Genomic DNA, 25,047 nt, shown 5'->3' with positions numbered 1-25,047 from the left:
AGATCTCGTGAAATTTGGGTGGTCAATCGCTCCGGTCAACGTAAATGTAGCTACAATCCAACCTCGCGCCAGGAATTGGCGGAGGCACAATGGCTTGGGACGAGGCTGGTACCGACTTATATGATGGTGAGAAAGCACTGGAAGTCGAATAGAAAGCGAACTGTCCTTGAGCAATTCAGGGTCTGGAGAAAACGCATCCTCTACTTCAGTGCAACACTCGGCCCCAATAACTCAGTCGTGTGCGAGGGGAGGAGCATACAGCTGACTGGTATTTGAGGATGGAGGAAACGACAGAACCGAACACAAATTGCTGTACTCTTAATTATTTATTTCATAATTATTTTCTTCACATTTTTTTAAAAAGTCTCAGAAAGACTGAACATCTCATTGTGGGTCTATACAATACAATACAAGATATTCACATCACTGATTACATATCATAAATACTAGGTGTCAAAAAACATGATACACTTTTAAAATTAGACAGCAATAACACTTCCATTAAAGGTGTATTAGTCACCTGAAGATGGCCTAATTAGCCCCTCTGCTCCTGCCTATAGTCCCCCTTTAAGAACTTCATCAAATCCTAGTATTATAATTAGCCAGCCTAGACATGTCCTTTTTATGTGACACCCTGAGCACAAAAATCATCAATTATTTTAGTAGTCGGCTTATCAAAAACTGTCAGTTTGTGAGGATTTCATAAACAGAAATTTTTTGACAAGCAAAATACTTCAACGATTAGAATTGTGCCCCCAGAGTGATTATATCACATAAAATGGGCTCGTCTCCGCCATATGATACTAGAATTTGATTAGGTTCTGAATGATAATTGGTATGCTATTCAATAACAAAAGTGTACCATGTTTTTTTTACACCTAGTACTTGTGCGTGTTACCCACCACGCGCAATATCAAATTTTCTTCAGGTGGATTATTTGTGACCGGGATCAAATGAACTTAATTTAGATTATTCAGGTAAACCAAATGATCTCCCAGCCTCCTCAGCAGAAAACCCAGTCACCATGTACATCATACATGCATGCAGCATGCAACAATTACTCTGTTGACTGCCAGAGTCATCCCCGAGTGCCAGGATTACGTTCTCTTTTCCAACTATTTGATCAAATTTTAAAATAGAATAGAAAACATGTTAATACATGTTGTTAGCAGTGTTTCATTGACACAACAACATCATTCTGTCGTCGCAAACCACATGCTTGCCATCCAATACGTCTGCGCTGTAAAATGCACATGTACATGTACAGTCGAGTGCAGCACATGAACTTTGAAAGGGACCAATAAAGAGTAACTATGTGACCCCCCCCCCCCACATAGTAAACATCAATAGGGATTGTGTTGTATTTGTAGCAACAGAGAGCCAACAGTACGGCAGTGAAAGGAATGGCGATTGTCACTTTCAAAATCAAGCAGACGTCAAACTTCTCAATCAATGTCAACACTTCCGTGTCATCAGTTTGATTCCACCTATCTTGCTGGAACCACCTGCGTCGTATTCACAGGCAACAGAGATTGCGCCGAAGAGTTCATCGTCCTATCCTTAAGTTTTTTCTTTGTATCTAATCGTACAAACGATCTCTCGTACTGTTCAATCATCTCCACTAACAGTTTCTTTTTGAACCGCGCGGCCTCGAAGGCCATTTCGCGTATAAACGACACCTTGACCTCGACGTTTCCACGCATCGCCGACATTTCCTTGAAGAGCGCATCATAGCCTGAAACGAGGACAAAAAATATGTAACAACATAAATGCGGCTAGATGAGCAAAGTATGCTCATGTCCCAGGTTTGATTTCAAGTACACTTATAGGGGGGGAGGGGGGAGGGGGGAACGGTGTCTATGTTTAAAAAAAAAAAAAAAAAAAAAAAATTCAAAATGTACACGTACCTGTTTTGTATTGTTGTGCGATATTCTGTATTGTGTGATACTTTTGAAAATAAAAATTTATAAAAAAAAAAAAAAAGTACACTTATATGACAGAGAGGGTGACTCTCTTTAACAGTGTAGGTTTCCTACGGTTTGCCCAATTTTCTCCTTCAGTATAGCCTGTCCAAATATTGTCTAAAGAACCAGAAATGAGCAAAGTGTGCTAAAGTGCTTTTGGCTCATTTATAATAACGAAGCATAAGTCTGTTCTGTAGACACAATCCAATTAAGGGAATGCTGCCTTTTCCTGAACAGCCTTCAGAATGGCACTGGCCCTTGAGTTGCATTCAGAATGGTGCCCCTTGTCATCAGGCACCCAAGACACCCCATCACAGGGGACAACTAATTCAAAACTTACATCTGCCTGGTTTCCTAATCTGCTTGCAGACCCTGCGCTTCACATTCATATTATGTTCATGGATCAACCACAACTTTTTCGGATTCACTTTCTTCACATCAACATGTTTAACATTGTCCTCATCAATTTGATCGACGTCACTATTTATCCCAGAATCCTCATCGATAACGAGGTCGTCCACCTCTTCAAGAGCGCCGTTATTGTCCTCGTCCTCCTCATGGTTGTGGTTGTGGTTGTTAGTTACGTTCTCCGGCTCAATTATCAAAACATCGTCGTCTGCAGAAGACAAAAAAACAGAACTTAAAATATTGCAACATTTTCAATATCGGTGGTGGATTTGGGGAATGCGCATGCCACCCTCCGTTTTTACTCGAGAACAATGATTCTTTCTGGGTGCCTCTCCCCAAGAACCAAATATTTTTCCAATTTATGCCCACTGATGCCTGGAAAATGCGCATTTAGCACTCAACAGATAATCCCACAAAGTGTTCCCTAATCTCAGAAAGACAACAAGGCTTGGCTGTTCAAAACCAGTTTTATCACTAAACTAGTTTTGAACAACCGGGACTAGATGTCCCATAATCTTATGCATCAAGTCATGAACATCCAACATCATCGACACATTTTGATACAAGTTTTCAGTTTCACCTTTTTTAAATCTTGTACAACTAAACGTTTAATTAGCAATTACTATAAAAGAACAAAAATGTACGTGGTATACACTATACATACCATTTGTTCCAGGTTTTGGACTGCCGGGCAAACTTTCCACATCCGAGTCCCCTGATATTGATCCAGCAGACGATTGTGATGGTCTCCTGATTGGCGTGTCTCGTGGCAGGGGGCCTGGCTTCCGCCTCTTGGGGCCATGCGATCCTGGGGAGCTGTCCTGCGAGGGTGATCGTCTGCTCCGCGTTGACTGGCCAGGCATCGCTTCGTCTGCTTCATCAATCATCAGATTCTGAAACAGAAAGGTTTTTTAATAAGAGTGACACTCTTTGCTTTTTACCAGTTATTGAGACCTTTTCAAGCAGTCAGCAATCCCTTTGACCAAAGGGTCAAGGCACGCTAGTGGCATAGTGGTTACAGGCTCATAATCAAGAGGGTGTAGGTTTGACACTTGACAGAATCAACGCCGTGTTCTCTTTGTGTCCTTGAGTAAGATACACAACCCTAATTGCTTCGTCCTTCAAATGAGATGTAAAACCAAGGCTCTTTGTACCTGGTGTCTTTGCAAAGGAAAGCAAAAACTCCACTAAGTCAGAGACATGAGTAGTCTGCGATGGACTCCATCTCTAGCTGAAGACAGAGTCACAAAGCCAATGTACCCAATGTACCCACCTTATTGACTTTGAATGGATTGCCAAACAAGTGTTGCCTGACCGCGGCAGGTTCAATCTCACGCAGCGGCGATGATTGTTTCTTGAGGTACTCTTGGTAGTTGCCCATCTGTTGGACTGGAACACTGTGCAGTTGGTCTTCGTCGATAAGTTTCGCTCCCAACGTCGACGTCTGTAAAAGATTTGCCCTCATTCTGGCAAGCTGATCGAGTAACATTTTCCTTGGTATATCAAAGGGGTTCCTACAAGAGCAAAGAGGGAAAGATTTAGGCCAGGCATTTGAAAACATCTTGAAAATAAATGACAATAATATTATGCGTTTCGATTAAGATCAGATCTGACTCATAAGTGTTTGCCATATTTTTCCCTAGCCATTGGCCTGTACAATCCTGTTTAAGCTCAACTCCCTGGGAGAATACAGTCCAGTTGCCACTCAGCACGAGGATACGATATTTGATGGAGCCCCGTTCACGCTGAAAACAGGTGTGTGACATAACTGACGGTAACAGCCTGAAACCTACCTATAATACTGAGGTTTGACTTCCTTATCTGGGACACCGATCGTAAAACTCGTAAACTCGTTGACTTCTTGTTTCAAGAGTGACATATCGCCACCAACGTTTGCTAATAACGTGTGGAAATCCTTGCGTTTTAAAATGGAAGTTTTCGTTCTGGACTGGACTTTGATTCCCTCCGCGTTAATCGTTTTCTGCCCCACGGATGAAACAAGTCGTTCGTATTCCACCTTGGCCTGTAAGAAGCGGAGAAATGATATAACATGCTATTTTAAACAAGAGCAACACAGGTTCACATCAACTGGTGCCCAACTGCAGTTGCACACAATACATGCTCACAAGAGTAAATTGTCCAGAGACATTTTATGAACAGTTTTCAAACTCACTTGATTTTTTAACTTCTTGAGGTAAGATATGACACTGTAGCTGAGGTTGTTGTCTAGGTTGTCGGGGACGAGGCTTGGGGTACCCATCCTGGCCAGAGCTCGCCGCAGCATCTGAAAACATTTTATCGGAGAGAGTGATGGACTTGCAAAGATAGGTTAAGAATAAGAAGATATGTTACTTTTGAACAGCACTATACAAATTTGGGCAACTTTTTTTGTTCCTACCTCATCAAAGACTGATGTTGTTAAAGGCCTACATTAAAATTACATTGAGTGTCCTTAAAGATGACACCTCTTTCAGTAAATCCCATTAAACTCAAAATTAACTCGGTCAACCTTTACACTGTTGTTAGCCCAGGAAGGATATGTGGCTAAAAAAGCCGTCAAATTACCTGAGCATAATACGCTGGCATTGTTTTTAGGTAGTTGTCAAATCGCTGCCGCCATGTTGGTGGGGGCTTAATTTTGTGGACCTTGAATAATTCATCTGAAAATAGAAGAAAATAACCATCGTCATCCTTTGATAAAGTCACTCTCTGAAAGGTCTGCTTAAAAATTGACCTAAAAAGATGAACTGATCCCATTAGAATTTTCTGAAATTTGTTCCGTTTGCTGAAATATACATTACCTTGAACCTTGAAAATATCTGACTTATCTTTTGAATTGACATTAAAATACCGAGTACAGGAGAGTATTGAGTAAAAATCCAAATTCTGGACACTCTCTGGCTAAGACCCTACCCCAGGCAGTCTCTTTAGTACTACCAAGGCAACAAAAATATTGACAAAATGAACACCCTCTGTCTTTTTCTAAACTAGATGCCGCTGTATTAAAGTAAACATGTCTGCCTGACACATTCAAAGCAGACAGGGAAAACACTGCATGTGATAACGTTTTTTGCTATTTCTTCATATCCCAAGAGCAGATAACAACGTTCTTGATAGAGAGGTTCATTATAAATATTGACCCAGCAGGACATGACTTCTTCACGCCAAGGTGAAGCTAGCAATCTCTCCAGGTACCTGTGCTATAAATAGAACCATAACAATATCGACAGAAGGTAGATTGCGCTCAGCTTCAACAAACCAATGGTAAATAATAGCCTACTGCATCTAAAGGTCAACGTGCTTTCACCTAATATCCATAAACTGATCAAGCGGCCTGGTTATTGTACTTTTAACACTGCAGTGATAGTTCAAAGGTCTGCAACCTACTTTTGCTTAGAAGCATCCATCACCCTTTGATTCTAATGATGCACGACATATTTCAGGTGAGTAACCGAAAAACTCTCAGCATGAATCTCACAACATTTTGTCTTGAAAATCACTCCTGATGATGCATATATGGCCAGGGCTTTTAAACATCTACAAGCAGCTTGATGAGGCACAAAGCTGTATGAGGGGCACCAGAAAAACCGCCTGGCTGCCTCAGGCAACACCAGGGTGCTGACACCAGGAGCTTGGTGCAAAAAAAAAAAATTTTCTCCAAATTTTAACATCTGAATCTGAATGATATTTCAACTACCAAACACACAGAAAATGAGTGTAAACAAGTCTACAACCCATCACATGTCAATGTTGAGTCTGATACCTCATTGTAAGTATTGGACGTTTCACCAAACACCGCTCAAGTGGAGTGGTCATTTCAACCAAAACCTCGACGAGGTGCCTTGGTTTTGGTCTCAATTTTAGATCCACCAATGCAGTGATTGGTGAGACAACCAATACCCCCACTTTAGGGCCTGGTTGTTCAAAACGAGTTCTGTCACTAACGCTTTTACGTTAAAGGGTAACTCGTGTCAAATTTCACCATATAATGTTTTGGCTGTTTTTGACAAATGACTACGTCACTTTCTCATAAATCGGTAAGGTTTTCGAATCGAAATGCACATTTTCTAGAAATTGATGGTTTAATCCCGCCCGGACGGCTCGCTTCGATGCCGTTTTCGTTGATGATGTCACAACTTGAACATTTTCGCGGTCGCGGTGGTTTACATTCAGCGATTTTATAATAAATCTAATCAAAAATGGAAAATTTGAGCTTTACATTTGTGATCAACAATTAAAAACAGACGTATTTCCGCAAAATTGTAAATCACATCATAGTATCACTTTAAGTCAAAGGGCCTTTATAACTGATGAAGACACATGCGTAAAGTCAACACCATCATTCGGGACAGAATTTGTTCTTAACAACCATGCCCAGAACCTAAAGCTCAAACATCTGCTGCAAGAAAACATACATTGGGTGCTGAGACAATCCACTTTTCAAAGTACAGTTTGCACTTGTAGGCACGAAAGATACCAGACGAGTATTTAAAGTGGCTCATGAAACAACTGGCAATCACCGAGGGATCCAAAATCTGATGAAATGGACATAGAGCAAGTTATTTTATTCACGACCAGAGCAAAATGATTACAGGCGATACAAAAACTATCTAAAAATCACTTATTTCAAAAGAAAGCGTCCTGTTTTTTCGAAGCTCCTCAGTTACGAGGTGAAGCGATAATTCACCTGGATGACATGAATCCGTGCTGCCAGGAGCGTCATCAACTGTGTCGCTGTCCATCCGACCAACTCACCGTCCAGTGATAGTGCGCCGAGGGGCTCACGTTTGGGCGGAGGGCAGTCACACTCGGATCATGTCTGTGAATGACAAAAAACTGCCATTATAAATTCTGGTGGTAACTTTTGACACACACAGTGGAAAGAGTTGCTCCAACCCTGAAAAGCTTACTGAAAGGCAAGACTGGTATTAGTCATACAGCACTGGATGTCAACACACGTCTGCATTCAGATCAGAGGGGGTTAATCCAGCACGTCGAACAACATGATACCACAGTCTCCTGACTGATCCCACAAAGAGGCATTCTGAGCCTGAGGAAATCAGGGGTTAATGTTCGCTGATCCAGCCATGCACACAAACCCCTGAGGTCAAAGTGCAGAGTCGCGCAAACAACTTCAGGACATGACGATGACATGGATGATGACTATGTTGACAAGGGCCATAGATCATATAAAACTATGTAATAAACAGCCCTGAAAATGAAACATACTTCGCTGGAAACGAGGAAAGGACAATAAACCCCTCAGTGATGAGCCTCAACCCTTTCGCCACCACAGTTTTACAGTGTACCACACTGCCAAAGTGTTCCGCACTCGGTCTAGTCCGGGCGACTCCCAACTTGGCTTAGGGAAAATTTCATTGTAAAATCGCCATCTCGGGGACGAGGTCTCCATTGAATTGTATGCAGTGCTGCCATCTCGTTTTTTCAGGTGTAAGGGTAACCAAACAAAAATATTCTAAGGAATATGGTGAATGATAAAGCTTGTGGAAAATTTAGCAGTGCGGATTACTGCGGGTCAATAGTACGTAGTGGACAGACCTGGTCAATACCGTGTACGGCAGCGAAAGGGTTAATGAAAGAAAGACGTAACTCACCAAGAAGAGGCAGCAAGACTGGGTAATTGTATGGCATGACGAACAGGTTGACAGACTGCAGATTCGTACTGGCCTTGAGGTAGCCGAACGGTGAGCCCAGCTCACTGTATTTGGCACTGTTGGGGAGGAAAACCTGAAACAAGCAAATTTTGAAATGATTTAGAAATTTTAGTCACCTTGTTTTACAGTATTGCTCTTGACGTCATAAGCAGTGCAGTTTCAAATGAAGTGCAGTCTATATCTAGATTGGCAGTGATCATCAACTTGATTGAGAATGTAGTTTCCCATGGTATTGTTCTAAGGAATTTTGACTTCAAATCGTTACACAGTGTAAGATCTGTTTGAAATTTCCGATAGGTTTTGAGCATTTCTGTCCTGATGGCTAAAGCAAAAGGCTTATTGAAGGCTTAACGCTGCACCAACAAGCAATTTGAATCTCAGATAACTGCGAATATAATCACAACTACCCAAACACTGCCTTTTCCGACTGTCTAACTGTCCCCTTTTCTGCCCTCCCCTTTCAACTTTCTGGCTACAACTCTATTCTCACCTGCCAACAAATGCTAGATTGCCGCCTTTCTAAGATATACTGCGTCAACGGTGATGGTTCCAGTTCATACTTGTCGAACGGCATGTTCTCTATCACCATCGGTTCACAGGGGGTGCAGCAAAACTTGACAACAGGTTGAGCTGAGCGGGCTGGCTAAAAAACAGAGAACAGTTGCAGGAATAATCAGCGTGGTTTAGCTTTACCATTGTGTGACTTCTCCAAGTGCCACTTCAAAAGCTCTTCTTATTCTAAACAAAACAGTAAACATAAATTTCCCTCGCTCGAACCATGAAACGGTGTGAAGCGAAAAGCAATCTTAACCACAGTCTGAACGTTCTTAAACTTACCAAGTTTGGACTATTTGGGTCCGGCCAAAACGATTCAGGGATTGGCCAATGACCAATGGCGTAACCTTTATTTTGGGCAGAGCGCTGAACATAGAGCAGACGGCGACAACAATGCCAGGCGGTGTTGCTGTTGCTGTTGTTTTGATTAGGTATTGGCGTGACCGGACGAGCCTTATCCTCGTTGGGTATTGTCGTCAGGAGACCGTTTTGAACATCCTGGCTGTTGGTATCTTGATTTTCTGGAAAGAAAGAAACCAAATAAAGTGGTTTCCACCTCAGCGGATGGAAATAGTACAGTAGAACCTCTCTATTAAGGACACCCTCGGGACTGACAAGTGCTGTCCTTAATAGAGTGGTGACCTAATTAGAGGGGTCAATTTGAATGGAAAGAACCCGTTTGGGGCCAAAACTAGTGTCCTTAATAGAGAGGATGTTCTTAAAAGAGAGGTGTCGGCTAAGGGAGGTTCCACGGTACTTTGGGTACACCACTTCCTGGTTTCTATCAGAGCAGTGTATTCTAAGACTTCATTTCCACATGATTAGAGAGCTACATGTATTCTATCTAATAAAGGCACAGACTTTTTGTTCAATGATAAGCTTTGAAATCATTTTTGCTACTTAATGGGACACTATTGGAATTCCCTTTATTATAACACAAAACTTTCTCTCCTAGATTTCAATTGAGTTCTAATTTCATTCAAATCTTGGTAACGATTCCGTTATCGATCAAGAAGATTTTACCTTTAGAGTTACCATTCAATTCCAGGTTATCCACAGGATCCGGCCCGTATTTTTCAAAGTTGATCACGACACCGGGCTTGGCTTTCTGCAGCAAGGACTCCAGGCACTGGAGCAGCTGTCGCTGGGAGGAGACAGCGTAAGAACGACCTGAAAACAGAGGATACTGTCAAAATTGTGCGTTTATAGTATCACCTTCGTGTTTTAGCAGGACAGTTTTAGCAGGGGGCAGCACTCAATTTTCTCTTTCTGCTCTACTTTTTTTCACAAGTGGATAAAGCATTTCCATTTAAAGCAGAGTGCCGCAAGTACCCTGCCATTTTTAGGTTTGCCCCTTCCAGCCCTGCCTTTTTAGAATTCTAGCTGGTGCTACATTCCTCAGCTGTTTTTGACAAGGCAGCTGCCATTTGGGAGATTCAGGCTAACTAGAAAATGACAGTGATGAGTACACTACTTTAACAGATTTTTGAGGGTGGCCTGTATGTAGTTACCAACAACCTTCGACGCACTCTTGAGTAAATCTTTGGTTTAAATGGTACGCTACTGGCAAAACATATGGTAGGCCAATGGTCGAACAACTTAACTGTGCTAAGCAGCTCCTTAAAATGATGTTAGCAATAATATAGTACATACCTCCAGTCACCTCACACATCATATCAAGAGGAGAGTCCTCTGCTGATGGAATAAATGTCTGACATTGTTCGTAAGGCTGGGTGCCGGGGAGTTTCAGAACGACTCCAAACAGGCGTTGATCCCAGCGGAACGGTTCCTTTGTGAGTTCACTGCCAGGTACCGGCGTATGCATGGGGAGGTTTAGCTGAAATAACAAACAAAAGAGTCTGAGAGGGAAATTCAGAATGTTTTTGAAGTCAATTCTATTCAGGCATTGTGCAATTGTTGGGAAGAATCTAGAGACATAAAATTATATCACATCATACTTTTCACTTAGTCCGGCCTGAACAAGGTGAGGAAACTGGGCAAATAAAATAAACCAATCAAAGCAGAGGAAAGAATCTTACCTCTGTGTGGACACCATTCATGCCAGTTAACCTCTGTCCGTCTGTTATGAAGATTATCACAGCTGGTTCAAGATAGAAAGGACATCGCCCCTAAATAGAAAGAGTGACAAACAATTTATCAAGAAGAGTGTCAAGGGGTTCCTCAATCACTGTGGCTTAGGTTGTGACATTGTCCTTCGGGTGCAATCAGTGCCGTTGTTCTCCGAGTCTGAAGGACTCACAATCTGCAATCAGGTTGTGACGTTGTCCTTAGGGTGCAGTCAGTGCACCCCACACTCTGACTCGCAGTCTCAATCTGATCAGGTTGTGATACTGTCCTCAGAGTTCAGTCAGTCCTTCTGTTCTCTGAAGGACTCGCAATCAGATCAGGTTGTGACATTGTCCTTAGGCTTGCTGCATAGCTTGGTACCTGGAGGTAATATAAAGACTCAAAACACTTCAAAGATTTTGTGGACTTTTTCAAATTGGAACTTACCTGTCCATATGTGTCTATGCCACTCTGCATCCTATTGATATTGAGGAGGTCAAACGCATGTTTCAATGAGGGCCCCATCGGAGTCAGTCCAGTGGCTGTCAGGTTTTTTAGTTCGTTCATGAAGGTTGCATGACTTTCCTTCCAACCAGCCTGTTGAATAAGAGGACAAAAGCATGAAACTGAATTCACTTTACAGTGATGTTTCATCATAAACTATTTCATTGAATGATATTGGCAATAACAAGTCATTCTGGGCCACCCTGTAGTTAAAAAGTTTCAATAACAAAACCACGTGGGATGAGCTCAAAATAGGTACAGCGATCATTAGCATAAATTTCCCATAATGCACCTCGTCAGCAGCTCCGTCGAGGAGGTGAGTTGACACGGGAGAATATCTCTCTGAAATAAAGGCATTTATTTCCTTATAGCTGCATGTAAAACGCCTTAACTATGCTTGAATGATTAGTTGAATACGTGGAGAAGGTGTGTTCGATAGGAATGTACGCTCCAGTGTGGCTAAAGTTGGATATTTTACGAAATAAAGATGCAGTTTTTTGCTGATGGGATGCGCGACCGAAAAACTCACCTTGATGTTCGCGGGTGGATCTTCAAACGTCAAAAGCATGTATCTATCCCATCTGCTTGCCTGATCTCGGGAGCGAAACTGAAAATCAAGAAACGACATATGTCTCTCTGTTCTAAAAATAAGAATAAATCGAAAACAAAGCCACAAACATCATTTTTGTGCGTTACCTTCATGAAGAGCTCGACGGCTCCTTTCGCCACGTCCAAGAACGACGTGCCGAGATAAGTGCGCTGATTCATCGACGCACTGGTGTCGATGAGAAAAAGTATGATGGTCATGGTCGAGGTTTAACCTTTATGTTTCAATCGAGACAAAAATTGTGAGATTTGGTGGGCTACGAAACCCGTTTCAACGGGTTTTTCTCCACCGTCCTAACAATGGCGAGCAGTAGCAAGCCGCACTTCAGCAACTTGTACGCCACGACAACTTGTCATGTGACTTGTCCGCCATGATTTTCTGATTGGTTAAAATGTGGGGAGTGCTCGTTTTGTGTGTTTCCAATTGTTCTTGGTTTTGAATCAAAGTTTGCTGTCAGTTAGTTTGCCCTGCACATTTACTTGTTGGATATTAGACATGTGTAGTCGTCATTTATCTACCAGTTCTACAGAAAATACAAGAGTTGATATCTGTTCGTCGAAAGCGTTCTTTCCAACCTGGATGAAAATGAATGCTCCCAAACACCAAGACGTTGGTGTAGCAGTAGACATAGTCTCAGGAAAATTAGCACGGTGACAATAAATGTTGCGTGACCGGGATTTCGGTGATTGTATTTGTTTAACATGCTCTTCTGACAATGTCTTTAATGACAAACCCGACAGGCTTTCTTACCTGTTGTAGGAAATTTGAAAAAAAAACAAATCACTTTTTGGATCTCGTTGGGGTGAGGAACGAATTCGGTCCACTGCGTCCAGAGTGTTACCTAACGGCAGTGAACCTCAATCCTAAAGCCATGGATCATAATCCGCACAACGCCAGTAGATAAGACTCATGGGGTAGTCCATTGCGTCATCCTAATTGGGTCTCCTTATGTGAGGAAAGAGGCCGGTCCGATGCGTCCGGAGTGTACGGTAGATCGGCATGATTGTCTTTGCTTCTAATCAAGTCTCTTTCAGAACGTCGCGAAGGATCCTGGTCGATTTTTCTGGTCGTCTCTGCTGATTTTGGCATTGAACCTCATGGTCTTAGACTCCTTTTAAATGTAGCCAGGGTATATTACAGTCGTTGCAAAACATTGGTGGTCGATATGGTATTTTGGCAAAGGTACAAGGAGGCCGAAACGCCAAAATCATTATTTGGTATAGAAAAAGATGCTCACAATAAATAAGAATCTATTCAAGAAAAAAAACCACGACGTCATGTACGTCATCGCCTGTGTAGAGGTTAAAAATGTCCTTTTGGAAAATGTGTCTGGTTCTGTGGGATTATGGTACATGGTTCTGTGGAGGCTATGATCGTCAATACTTCAGAGATGAAAGGGCATAATAGAATCATTTGTTCCTCTTAGATTCTATCCCAGGACATTTGTAAACTTCCGAAATTCCGGCCCATTTAAAGTTCCTATTATCCCTATAATCTGGCAACAATATTGATCAGCTGACATACATGTACATTGATTAAAGCTGATAACCTTCACATGCATCACAACACTCCCCAAATAGTAAACATCAACTTGGCAGTGAACAAAGTAGACGTGGTGCTCATAGTCTGGGGCAGAGAAGACGATAGGCCTAACAGCTAGATGTCCTGCCTGGTGAAGACGGCTCCAGCGCTGCTACCGTGACGTCATCGAATTTTCGTGTGCCCCGTGGTAACCGGTGGCAACGCTCTATCAAGCATTGGTTTTCTCCCGTTTCAGAGTATGTACGGGAGGACAACATGAAATATGCAAGTGACATCGGAAATCGGAGTTATTGCTGGCTCGTTTATTAGACAAACAGTGCCTCGGCCAAGAATTGCCTGAACAGGTGGAGCGGACGCCTGGATGTGTACAGAGCCACGCGGGCATGTCGCCAGGACACCAACATCATTCGCATCACCACCATGGACACCCTCACGATGTCGGACCACATGGTTTGCACTCCTACAACACCTTCATCAAGGACTTCTTCGTTGGTGGATTTGCAGCGGGGATTTCGAAGACAGCCGTCGCGCCAATAGAAAGAGTCAAGCTTATCCTTCAGCTGCAGGATGCGTCGGCTCAGATCTCAGTTCGGAAGCAATACAAAGGTACGGTACGCCATTTTGCTGTTTTCTTCTCCAAGTAGATAGTACAATCGCAGTACGTTTACGGACCACGCGTGTGTGCTCTCCGGGCTGTCCTAATTTATCGTTTTGTTGACCTCGTTTAGCTGACGGTCTTATTTACTTGCATATACTTGAGATCCGATCATTAACCCCTGATTTCCTCAGGATGCATGTGCTCATGAGCGGGACAATTCTTGAATGGTGACCTTGATCGGTCAAGATCATCGATATAGTTTTTTCTTACCATTTCTGTCTACAGGTATCATTGACTGTTTCCGCCGGATCCCCAGGGAGCAGGGCTTCGCCTCTCTATGGCGAGGAAACCTGGCCAACATCATCACCTACTTCCCGACACAATCATTGAACTTCGCATTTAACGAGGAGTACAAATGGCTTTTCATGGAAGGGATCGACCCAAACAAGCATTTCTGGAAATACTGCTGTGGAAATTTCGCGTGTGGGGGCGCGGCTGGAGCCACCGCCCTTTGCTTTGTGTATCCCCTTGAACTTGTTCGTACCCGTCTCGCAACAGATGTCGGGAGGAGCAAGCACCAACGGGAATTCACCAGCATGAGAGACTGTTTCTCTAAAATCGTAAAGACTGACGGAGTGGCAGGACTTTATAAGGGATTTATCGTGGCTGTACAGGGTATAGTGATATATCGCGCCGCATACTTTGGCGGGTTTGATATTGCTAAAAGGCTCCTCACGGAAGACCCACACAATACAAACTTCTTCGTGGCCTGGTTGATCGCCGAATTTGTCACGACCGCCTCTGGCCTCATCTCATATCCTTTCGACACCGTCCGCAGACGTATGATGATGCAGTGTTGCCGTAAAGACTTACTCTACCAAGACTCGCTTCACTGTTGGTCAGAGATACTAGAAAAGGAGGGACTTCGAGCATTTTATAAAGGAGGCTGGTCCAATATCATTCGAGGAACTGGTGGTGCCCTAGTGCTCGCCTTATACGACGAAATTAACAAGTACATTTAATGTGCCTTGAAATGTGAACTTCAATCATTATATATACCAAGAAAATTCTACCTTGCTCAAGGACTTTGCATGTGCTACTGTTATCAGGGTTTGGTTTCATAGCGTTATATATTTGTCATCAGTGCCTTCGACATTTGATCGGGTATGCATCATGGATTGTGAATTAAATCATATTTATTTTTGCAAATTCTTTTGTCGTTGTTTTTTTGTCAGATCAGTTGGTCATAACTTGTCATCTGCTAATGCTGTCTTCTATTTCGAAGTTTTTCCCTCAAAATATTAGGGAAGTTGGGAAGAAGAAAGCGACCTGTAAGGACAAGCCTAAAACATGGTCGAGGAGGTGACGAGTCTCGGTTGATTTGGATGTGTATGTCTTTACTGACGAGTTGGCGTCTCTCAAATCCTCCACAAAGTTAACTCTTAGACATATTTTGAAACCTGTGCGTGGGAGCGTAGACTTCGCCATGCAACGGACGTTCGACAGATCCCATTTTACAGTAACACTTTAAAGTGGGACTTGAGCCGTCGCGAATTTCTTGACGAGGATGCAGTTGTAGTCTCTCTACACGGCGCACAATCAAGAGGTTCTTGATGTTATTTGTATCTCGATATACCCGCGTGTGGTGATCCAATATACCACCTTTAACTACACATGTAACCAATTCGTTGAAACACGCGCGTTGCAGTCGACTCTTTACAAAATACACTTGCATGGCACCCGATCGGTCTGGAAGCGACGGCTCCTGGTCGATTTGACAATTTCGTCGACCTCCGTAAAGTCACTCTGAGCCGCTCTCCGCTCTGTCCCGATGAAGTCGCCTGTCTCATCAAAATGCTAGTGAAAGCATATCATTAGTCAGCTGTCCGCTCAAGTCGCAATTCGCCAAGATTCCCACGTGGTACCAACGGGAGAGGTAAGGTTGAATTTCGCGCTTTTTTGTTAGTGGTGTACCCGTTCATTTGTAGATGGCGTTTGTTTCGGTTGTGAACGAAGTTGTTTACAAATGGCGGACCTGAGCACGTTTTGAGCTGTCACTTGGAGAACTTTCTTTCCTGTTGAACAAAAGTGTCTCTCTGTCGGTCCAGTTATGTGGTATGCTTATGATTTGTCTGATAGCACTTCAGCACACTCTAGTAATTAACCGATGTAATGCAGACGTAAATTTCTGGTCGAGTTTGCAACATTGTATCTCATTATCTCCATATCCTGCAGAGTGCAGAGTAGCCTGCATACCAGCTGGTTACTCTAAGATATCTGCTAGCTGCCGGCTGAGCCTAGTGAGCTGACTCAGTGATTGATTTATATGCCTATAGTGATTGACCACATGACATGAGGTTGTATTTTGGTGACCAAAAGAAACTAACTTTCTCTCCTATTATTCCTTATAGTTATAGCCATGTCCCTGTTTGGAAAGACCATAAAGAAATTTAACAATCAAGACTATAAGAAGTTGAAAAATGAGGCTGTCAGTTCTGGATGCTTGTTCACAGACAGTTCATTTCCGCCCTCAAAGAATTCATTGGCATTCAAAGAGCTGCCTTCAAATGTGCAGTGGAAAAGACCGGGGGTAGGTGTATAGCAAGCACATAGAAAAATGTATGTCATCAAACAAATTGAAATCCAAGCCTGAAGAAAGCTTAAGTTGTTGGCCCAAAAAATTGGGACCTTACTGTAGTGGAACCTGGTCATAAGAACAATGTCAAGTTACCTGTCGAGGAACTCGTGGCCCAGGTTCTTCAAGAGCTCAAAATCCCGTTATCCCCAAAGGGAAGATGGGTAAGATGAAAGCCTGCCTGACTCTCGGCAAAGTTGGGAAACTGATTCTCCAAGATGTCCTAGTGGTTTCTCACACATCTATTCTAGGAACTGCACTATGCCCCACAGCTGCTAGTCGAAGGTGCTGATGATGACGATTTCCAACAGGGGGAGCTGGGGGACTGTTGGTTTGTCGCTGCGTGTGCCTGTATTGCCAATTCAAAGATTTGGAAGAAGGTGAGACGAGTTGTTCCTTTTTTCTTTGCATGTGAATTTGCATCCTCTGAGTCTAATCCCATTGCAGGCCGTCAGATCATTTCAAATGTATAGGACAGTGTTGTCTTAACACTTTCAGCGCCCAGCCATATTTAGCGTACTTCCCCCAGGGGCCAAGGTTACGCCCCTTTTTACCCTTTTTCAAAATTATGAAAACAATAGAAGGAATAAAGATAATTACATGAAATTTTCTGTGTTGGTTCTTCTTTGTTAGATCTCTTTACAATGCTAATTTGGAATGATAGTCAGCAAAGCACTTGATTTTGCACAATGGTACCCCACACATAGAACAGTAATATCTGGTGTCTTTCCGAATACCCACTTTTTGGCATACTCTCGGCTACATCTGCCCCCGTCATCAATCTTCGACCCGCCATTGCGCCTATTCGAATGCAGACAATCTTGGCTATAAATAGCACATTGGCTGAACATCATACTATCACTTCAAGCGCTGTATAGTTAAATTGTTTTCCCCTATACTGCGCTGCTAGTCGCCTCGAAGACAAAGCGGGAAATTTAAAAACGCGACGTAATATTACGTCGGATGGCTCAACCGTGTGAACTTGCAAGACGTAAAATTACGTCAGATGGCGCTGAAAGTGTTAATAAGAAAGTGAAACTCTTTTTAGATCAACCCCCGCTGAACACAATGTTTTCAATTGGAAAGTGTTGTTTTATGAAATTGAAACTCTCTTCAGATCATACCAGACTATGAGGAACAAGAATGGCCTTCCGAGAAGAGGAAGAAAAATAAATATGGCGGCATTTTTCACTTTCGACTCTGGATATTTGGTGAAGTGACTGACGTTGTGATTGATGATTATTTACCAACTCGGAATGGTCATCTGATTTATGTGCATTCAAGTGCCAAGAACGAGTTTTGGAGCGCACTGCTTGAGAAGGCGTATGCCAAGTAAGGATCCTCTCAATCATTTCTGATGGCGGCCCCAATTCTGTTTTTTATAATGTCCTAGTCAGTAGAATCAGAGGTTGCCTACAGCTAGAATATTGTGGGCACCAAAACCTAATTTGGGCATACTTTTTTCAGTGAATATTTTGGGAACATGACAAATACTTTACAGCATTTTAGGGAGCATGTAATTGAGAAGCCTGAGAGCCCATGGTCTGATCTCTTTAGCTAAACACTGCATTTCATAATCTTTTGCCAGAGAATTTGTTCTAACGATTCTTGGCTCTCTCTTCAGATTATTTGGAAGCTATGAAGCACTTGTCGCTGGCATCTCCTCCGATGCTCTCGTCGACTTGACCAGTGGTGTCGGCCATATCATCAACATGGAAGACTATGTCATGTCTGAGGCAGGCCGGAATGAGTTGTTTGATATCCTAGATGACTGTATGGACCAGAGTTCTTTCATTAATGCCAGCATACCAGTGAGTGGGTTGTTAACTCCCAGAAAGGTTTAGGCCTGCAGTGATTGATTTTGCCAAAATCAAAATCACGGCCACATTGAGTTTTGTCTCCTGATCTGACAACATCTGCTTGCTAAGCAGTCTGGTATCCTCTGATTGTATGAAGTCAAATTACGTCTCAAATAGAATATGTTTTCAAAATCTATGTTATCTTATCCATTTTTCAGGCAAATGGCAAAAGTGAGATGGAATTGAGGACAGAAGTTGGGCTGGTAAAAGGCCATGCCTACAGCATTACTGCTGCTAAGGATATCAAGATCGGCACGGGTCTGATGGCGGTATTCAGTAAGGAACGGATCAAAATGGTGAGATGTCGCAACCCGTGGGGTGGGACTGAGTGGACCGGGGCATGGAGTGATGGGTAGGTACAACCTTTTCTTCTTCATCGTCTTCAGATGAATGCTGGATAGTCAGTCCATTATCGGTAACGTCTGTCACTTACTTTCAGGTCAGAAGAATGGAAGAAAGTCAGTAGTGCTGAAAAGAAACAACTTGGCCTGGTATTTGATGATAATGGGGAATTCTGGTGAGTAACTTCTGGACTTTTTTCCCCTGCTTGCATATCTGAGCTCCTCCCATCCTGCTACCTTAGAGGCAATCCCTGAGGTCCATGGACAAGTTTTCCCTGAGGATCCCTTGGTATCGCCTGGAGACGTAGGGTGGCTGGAGCTTCTTTGCCCAATCACCCAGGCTTTGGAATGAGCTTGATGTTGGCATTCAGAGGCTGTTACCCCTATCAGGCGGGGGCTGAAAACCCAACTGTTCAGATGACAGATGATGTTTTTGAAACACTGAAACAATGAAACACTGCCGTTGAATATGACAGCAACTGACTTGGAAAAATACCTCGCCTTTAAAAGTTATTTCTCTACTTGGATATTTTCAGGATGTCCTATGACGATTTCTGCAAGTACTTCGAAAGAATTTATATCTGTCACATGTTCAACACATCAGTTCTGTCCATCAAGAAGACGTGGCACGAGACGATACTCCACTCGGAATGGGCGAAACCAGATCGGGCCGGTGGCTGTGGCAATCACCGGTCGCATCTGCTGAACCCTCAGGTAAAACAAATTATTACCATCATCATCATCATCATCATCATCATGGAGGTATATAACTGCTTTCGATTGTGCCCCAACAATTCCTTCTGTGCAGATGACACAGTGGTGTGGTAGTGATAGATGGGCTTGAGGTACCATCCTCTAACAAAATTTCCCGCAAGAAACCAGATATATTGGCATTAGCAACCAGAAAATCCTGTCAACTGCTCTTAACAGTTAGAGATAATTAAAGTGATACTATGATGTGATTTACAACTTTGCGGAAATATGTCAGTTTTTAATTGTTGATCACAAATGTAAAGCTCAAATTTTCTATTTTTGATTAGATTTATTATAAAATCGCTGAATGTAAACCACCGCGACCGCAAAAATGTTCATGTTGTGACGTCATCAACGAAAACGGCATCGAAGTGAGCCGTCTGGGCGGGATTAAACCATCAATTTCTAGAAAATGTGCGTTTCGATTCGAAAACCTTACCGATTTATGAGAAAGTGACGTAGTCATTTGTCAAAAACAGCTAAAACATTATATGGTGAAATTTGACACGAGTTACCCTTTAAGTTCTTCACTTTGGATTTGGCCTACAGTCTAATTTGAAAGGGTCTGATCTTTGGGTATCTAATATATCAACTTTCTGCTTGTCTTTTTTTTCAGTTTGTTTTTGATATCGTGAAGAAGAAGGACGATGTTGTGATCTCATTGGAGCAGGAGGATGCACGGGTAAACAAGCATCTTGGGAAGACTGCAGCGACCATTGGCTTAGTTGTTTACAAGGTATGTATCAGTGCATGACAGTGTGTGCATCATGTCCAACCAAATGTCCCTTGGTTTATAGCAAAAGTCAAAACATCTTCGATTTTAGATTTTGAAAACCTCTTGCATCGTTCTGCTCAGAGGTTTTCTTTGATATCAAAGTCGATGTTTAAACCTTAAGGGTAGAATTGAAGATGCTGTTCTCTTGTGTTTTCGAAACAACTTTTGCCTTTACTCGCACTTCTTTGCCAGTATATATAGGCTTTTAACCCAATGTAATACCTTCCTCATCGTTGAGTCATGAGATGAAGACAAAGGTACTTCAACCAAACAAATATTTCTTTAGAAACGTATCATACAGATGTTGAAATTGATACATGATGAAAAAAATAGAACACTGGAATTGGACAGAATCAAAGTCAAAGGGTGATTACATTTTAACGCTGAGCGATGAGCATTTTGATTCTGACGCTCATGACTTCCTTTTAAATCGTTATTTTCAGGCTGACCTAAACAGGAAGTACCGAATGCACGACAAACTGAAATACGTTGGCAAAACGGCGTTCAGCAACAACCGCGGTTGTTATACGAAGATTCAGCTCACCAGAGGGCGCTATTTGATTATACCAACGACCTTTGACCCTGGACAAGAGTTGAAGTTCATGCTGAGAATATACGTAAGCAAGAATCCTAATGCTATGTGAGTAAACGTATTGAAGGAATTTCAGCTGACCACTTAAAAGATTATATCATGGGTTAAACATAATTATGTTTTCAAGAGTAATATCAACAGGATAAGGGTTTGTTGTAACTCCTCTCACCTGGGGTACCCGCGCAACACAATGGCAAATTTCGTGACGTCATCAGATATTCATCGATATGGCATGTTGAATCACGGGAGTGATCTCTTTCAATACCAAATGCATCTAAGGGGAATCTTTTGGTTCGTTTTTCCGGCTGTACCAGGCCAAATCCCATCTAGTGAAATCCTAACCAACATCTCCAACTATATTACTACTGAATGTTTTCCTTCAGTGAGCTAATCTATGATGAGCCACAGCTGCCCCAACAGCCATCACTCTGCTGTATATCACCGCCCCGGACTAAGTCAATTTTAGCTCAGATTGAAGTCGTCAAAGCAGAGGGATTAGAAAAACAGGATAGAGTTGGAGGTATGTATCTATCGTTACAGCCTTTGATAGTTTCATAACAAAATGTGATTGTCATACAACATGCAAGACAAAGGGACAATGTCACAATCGGGTATCAATACACAGTTTGATTTCCAAATCTAGTTCATAAAACAATAAAGATGCACATAAAACACCCTTGGGGCTGATGAGTGGTGTCCTGATTATTGAGGTTAAAATCGGGACTATTGGTGTCCTTGACTGAGGACGTCTGCAAACGGAGGTTCCAGTCAAATTGTAATAAAATAGGACCACAACTTACTTATTTGTTGAGTCTCGGTTGAAAATTCTAACAATGCGTTGATTTCATTCTGTTAGGGAGCAAGGAGTGCGACAGTAAGTCAGCTTTATGCTGTCTTTATATCTTACTGTAATTATTTTTGTGAAGTGTTTGTAAAAATGCACCCGCGTCTTTTTGTTTCGACTCTTTGCTGTGTGTGCATAGAACAGCTTCTTCATGTTGTTGAGCTTAGCAATACATTAAGGTACTGGCTTGGTGAGGAGCGACAAGGCCTAGTCAATCGAGATGAAGTATTGGCAACAGCTGAAGACCTGTACAAAACAGACAATTTTGTTGCAACACATCAGCTGAGGTTGTGATGGTTACATAAAATCTTTACACAGAAGAAGAGGAATGGCCTAGTGGTCAGCATGCAACAATTACAAATTTCATATACTTAGTGGTGTAGGCCGTCAACATTTTAGTTACTAGCATTCCCGGTACATTTAACTTTAGTTACTAGCATTCCCGGTACATTTAACTTTAGTTACTAGCATTCCCGGTACATTTAACTTTAGTTGCTAGCATTCCCGGTACATTTAACTTTAGTTACTAGCATTCCCGGTACATTTAACTTTAGTTACTAGCATTCCCGGTACATTTAACTTTGCTATTTTCAAGGCGCTGATCCTTACTGTGTGTTTACCTGCGAGGGAGAGAAAGTCACTACATCAGTTGTCGAGGACACTTTGGACCCAGTTTGGGATGATCGAATCACGTTCTACCAGGTGTATCATAATAGTGAAATCACAGTCGAGGTGAGTCATTGATCTAGTCTCCTTTGACAGGATGATAAGCTGTTGGGTTATGTGTTTTTGGTAATATGAATAAAGACTAATAAATGCTCTTGCTGAAAACTTCATGTACATTTACATTGGACCTGTCTGTACAAGACCAAAGTAAAAGCATTTTCTCATCTTTATGAATATTACCAGCAGGGTATCACTGCTGATGTCACCCAATGTGATAAAGCCAGGAGAAATGTGTGGAGCAATTGACAATTTTGTTGGGAGTCCAGTCAATCAAGGATCGTTGCAGGTAGTTGTCGCCAATGCGGGAACAACCCTGTTGAAATTTTGGAAATTTTTTTGGCCAAAATCAAAGTCGAAAACCCTTTTTGTGACTTCTGGGGGGGGGGGGGGATTCACGTCCCTCTGCCCCACCAGCTATGCCCCTGGAGTGGATATACCTTTAATCACTCGCATCTCTGTTACAGATCATGAATGAGAATGTCGTGCGAGACAAGTTTATGGGCGGCTGTGTGTTTACGTCCACGGAATGTGACGAACTGCACACGTGGTACAGCTTTACATTGTCGCTATATGGGAAGGGAAAAGAAGGGAAAGATGAAGAAAAAGAGAAAGTCATGCCAGGAAAGTTGTGCATCAGGATGAGGACGAGTTATGATCTAGCTAAGTACTAGCTGAATCATGTTCAGTGAAACCGCTTGTCTGCCGAGGACACTGATTTTTGATCCCATTGCACTTCAGTCTGACCTATGTATTGAGGACTAGTTAGTCTCAAGAGTGTCCTTGATACAGAGGTTCTACTTTTCCATTACAAGCCTCCCTTGTGGGATCATCTCTTGGCAGGATGTCAACCGCAGCTCCTCAGCGAGTCTGTCTAAGGCTTTGTAATGGAAAGCTCTGGCTGTACCTCAACCTGTGGTAGAAAATGTTGCAAAAGGCCTAAAGTGTCGCAAAAAGCACTGTCTTAGATATGCTGGAAAGCTTTTGCTGCTTACTATAGGTTTTTTGGTCTTTGGATAAGAAACATAGAAATAAGTTGAACTGAGTTTTTACATCTAATTGATTTTATACGACTGTTTACATACACATGTGGTCATTTACACCTACACCTGCGACTATGGTGTGTTTATTATACCAGCTTGTGCCATGTCATTATTCTACATTGTTGAATATTGATGCTACATTGTTATACTCCCATCGTCTGTTTACAAATTAGAATGCATTCCTCATCCACTGTTTCACTTGATCAGTCTGCCGATGATCAAATTTAACCACTTTGCCACCACCCTGGAGAATCGATTCCCCAGATTGCAGAGAATCAGGTTGGCCTTCCAGCTCGGTAAACTGACCTGTTCTGGGAAAGAAATTCTGGGCTATTTCGTTTTTAAATATTCCTATGTATCATCAGTAGAGCAGACTTTTGGCAAGTAGGTTAGCGAGTGTTATACGTTTTAGCCCAAAATGATTTCAGTTCAACAGTGTTTTACTGAAATCAGTTTCAGTTCAAGTTTGATCCAAAATGATATCAGCTCAATTTTCAGTTCAACTGAAATAGGGCCATACACTATACCAAAATGATTCTCAGAAAAGTGCCATAGTCAAGGTGCAATGCAGAGTGTAGTCTTATTTTACAAATTAAATACTTTATAAATGTTGTACGCATATATTTTAGCGACCGCCAAGGTCGTTGTTGTTTTTGGATACATGTTTTTGGCCTATGTATGTTTTGGGCCTTTGAATCTCACCCAGGATGTTTTCACAAATTTTAGTGAAGTTGCTCATACAAACTGGTAAATTTCTCACAATTTTCCTTTACTGTTCTCATAAATAAATCCGTCCATACACCAAGAAAAACATTTAAGATTCTTGGTTCACGTATGTTGTTTGTTGTTTGTCTTCTAATGTGAAAGCAATTGCTTATACAAACAGAATTTCTTAGAATTTTCTTTTATAATTCTCGTAAGTAAATCCGTCCATTCAGACTACATTTTATTTTTTTCTGAATAAATACACGCTTTTACTGATTCAAACTATGTCTTTTGTTCCTTCTGTTGACACATTAATTCTCTTTCACATGAGACTTTCATGGAGGGGGTATGGTATTCTTTCAGATGCCAGGATTGACCCCCAAAATAACTATCATAATTCGGGAAAGAGGAAAATATTTTGGGGGAATTGGGACGGATGTGCCATCGGTGAAAAGGATCTGAAAAATATGGGAGCAGGAACCTGTACTGGCTTCCCTGGAAAATTTAATTGGGATTGCAGATTATTTGACAGAAATTTTTCTGCAACCACCCCTGAAGCATTGTTTGATAGGCAAATTAGATTTTCCCAGCAAAAACATCTCTTTTGCCCAGAAAATATACATTTTTAATTCGTTCAGGCCTTTCTCCACATTCTATTCGGTCCTGATGTCTGGATGCAACTGGTTGACCGATGGATACTAGTATCTTCACTGATGATTGGGATGAGATGAAAATTACTGCAACTGTGCAGTTGAGCAATTGCTTGTCCTAAATACATGATGTCAGTCATAGCATATCTCCTTGTGAGCTCCTGAGGCATCTAATTGCAGAGAATCTAGTTGAGGAACAAAACCAAC

The 25,047-nt window shown here is 42.1% G+C and overlaps 3 protein-coding genes across 5 annotated transcripts; 2 read left to right on the top strand and 1 right to left on the bottom strand.

The window, feature by feature from the left end:
- Window positions 1–1,174: 1,174 nt before the first annotated feature.
- LOC135494452 (integrator complex subunit 6-like) lies at window positions 1,175–12,192 on the bottom strand. The gene is made up of 16 exons (XM_064782439.1): window positions 11,870–12,192; window positions 11,703–11,780; window positions 11,117–11,266; window positions 10,642–10,731; window positions 10,256–10,439; window positions 9,626–9,772; window positions 8,885–9,123; window positions 8,538–8,690; window positions 7,988–8,120; window positions 4,938–5,032; window positions 4,546–4,656; window positions 4,166–4,395; window positions 3,646–3,886; window positions 3,037–3,265; window positions 2,305–2,580; window positions 1,175–1,735 (listed from the first exon to the last, which is right to left on the bottom strand). Exons 1-16 carry the CDS (start codon window positions 11,978–11,980, stop codon window positions 1,488–1,490), a joined length of 2,715 nt encoding a protein of 904 aa, XP_064638509.1. The 5' UTR covers window positions 11,981–12,192; the 3' UTR covers window positions 1,175–1,487.
- Window positions 11,469–15,120, top strand: LOC135494453 (ADP/ATP translocase 1-like). Of its 3 annotated transcripts, none has more exons than XM_064782441.1 (3): window positions 11,469–11,489; window positions 13,558–13,928; window positions 14,206–15,120. In XM_064782441.1, the coding sequence occupies exons 2-3, from the start codon at window positions 13,706–13,708 to the stop codon at window positions 14,940–14,942; spliced, it is 960 nt and encodes a 319-aa protein (XP_064638511.1). In that variant the 5' UTR covers window positions 11,469–11,489; window positions 13,558–13,705; the 3' UTR covers window positions 14,943–15,120. The 3 variants fall into 3 exon arrangements, with proteins under 3 accessions (XP_064638511.1, XP_064638512.1, XP_064638510.1); XM_064782442.1 differs by lacking the exon at window positions 11,469–11,489 and adding an exon at window positions 11,581–11,599; XM_064782440.1 differs by lacking the exon at window positions 11,469–11,489 and having other exon boundaries at window positions 13,366–13,928.
- An 828-nt stretch (window positions 15,121–15,948) lies between these two features.
- LOC135494891 (calpain-5-like) lies at window positions 15,949–24,472 on the top strand. The gene is made up of 13 exons (XM_064783204.1): window positions 15,949–16,035; window positions 16,332–16,510; window positions 16,807–16,935; window positions 17,673–17,887; window positions 18,180–18,366; window positions 18,573–18,766; window positions 18,854–18,931; window positions 19,292–19,469; window positions 20,125–20,244; window positions 20,727–20,923; window positions 21,259–21,395; window positions 22,315–22,451; window positions 22,910–24,472. The coding sequence occupies exons 2-13, from the start codon at window positions 16,340–16,342 to the stop codon at window positions 23,114–23,116; spliced, it is 1,950 nt and encodes a 649-aa protein (XP_064639274.1). The 5' UTR covers window positions 15,949–16,035; window positions 16,332–16,339; the 3' UTR covers window positions 23,117–24,472.
- The last annotated feature ends 575 nt before the right edge of the window (window positions 24,473–25,047 follow it).

This window comes from Lineus longissimus, chromosome 10 (assembly GCF_910592395.1).
Source record: "Lineus longissimus chromosome 10, tnLinLong1.2, whole genome shotgun sequence".
Classification (NCBI taxonomy): Eukaryota; Metazoa; Nemertea; class Pilidiophora; order Heteronemertea; family Lineidae; genus Lineus; species Lineus longissimus.
Note: the sequence above shows the minus strand (reverse complement) of the source record. Positions and strands in the feature narration are given on the sequence as shown.

Bases quoted from the DNA above. Each gene is read 5' to 3' on its own strand.
- LOC135494452 (XM_064782439.1), bottom strand. From the start codon at position 11,980: ATGACCATCATACTTTTTCTCATCGACACCAGTGCGTCGATGAATCAG. The intron at 9,124-9,625 runs GTAAAATCTTCT...CTTTCTTTCCAG, and splicing joins ATTGAATGGTAACTCTAAAG to AAAATCAAGATACCAACAGC. The intron at 3,266-3,645 runs GTGGGTACATTG...TTTCTGTTTCAG, and splicing joins ATCCATTCAAAGTCAATAAG to AATCTGATGATTGATGAAGC.
- LOC135494453 (XM_064782441.1), top strand. From the start codon at position 13,706: ATGTCGCCAGGACACCAACATCATTCGCATCACCACCATGGACACCCT. The intron at 13,929-14,205 runs GTACGGTACGCC...TTCTGTCTACAG, and splicing joins AGTTCGGAAGCAATACAAAG to GTATCATTGACTGTTTCCGC.
- LOC135494891 (XM_064783204.1), top strand. From the start codon at position 16,340: ATGTCCCTGTTTGGAAAGACCATAAAGAAATTTAACAATCAAGACTAT. The intron at 18,367-18,572 runs GTGAGTGGGTTG...TCCATTTTTCAG, and splicing joins TCATTAATGCCAGCATACCA to GCAAATGGCAAAAGTGAGAT. The intron at 20,245-20,726 runs GTATGTATCAGT...CGTTATTTTCAG, and splicing joins TTGGCTTAGTTGTTTACAAG to GCTGACCTAAACAGGAAGTA.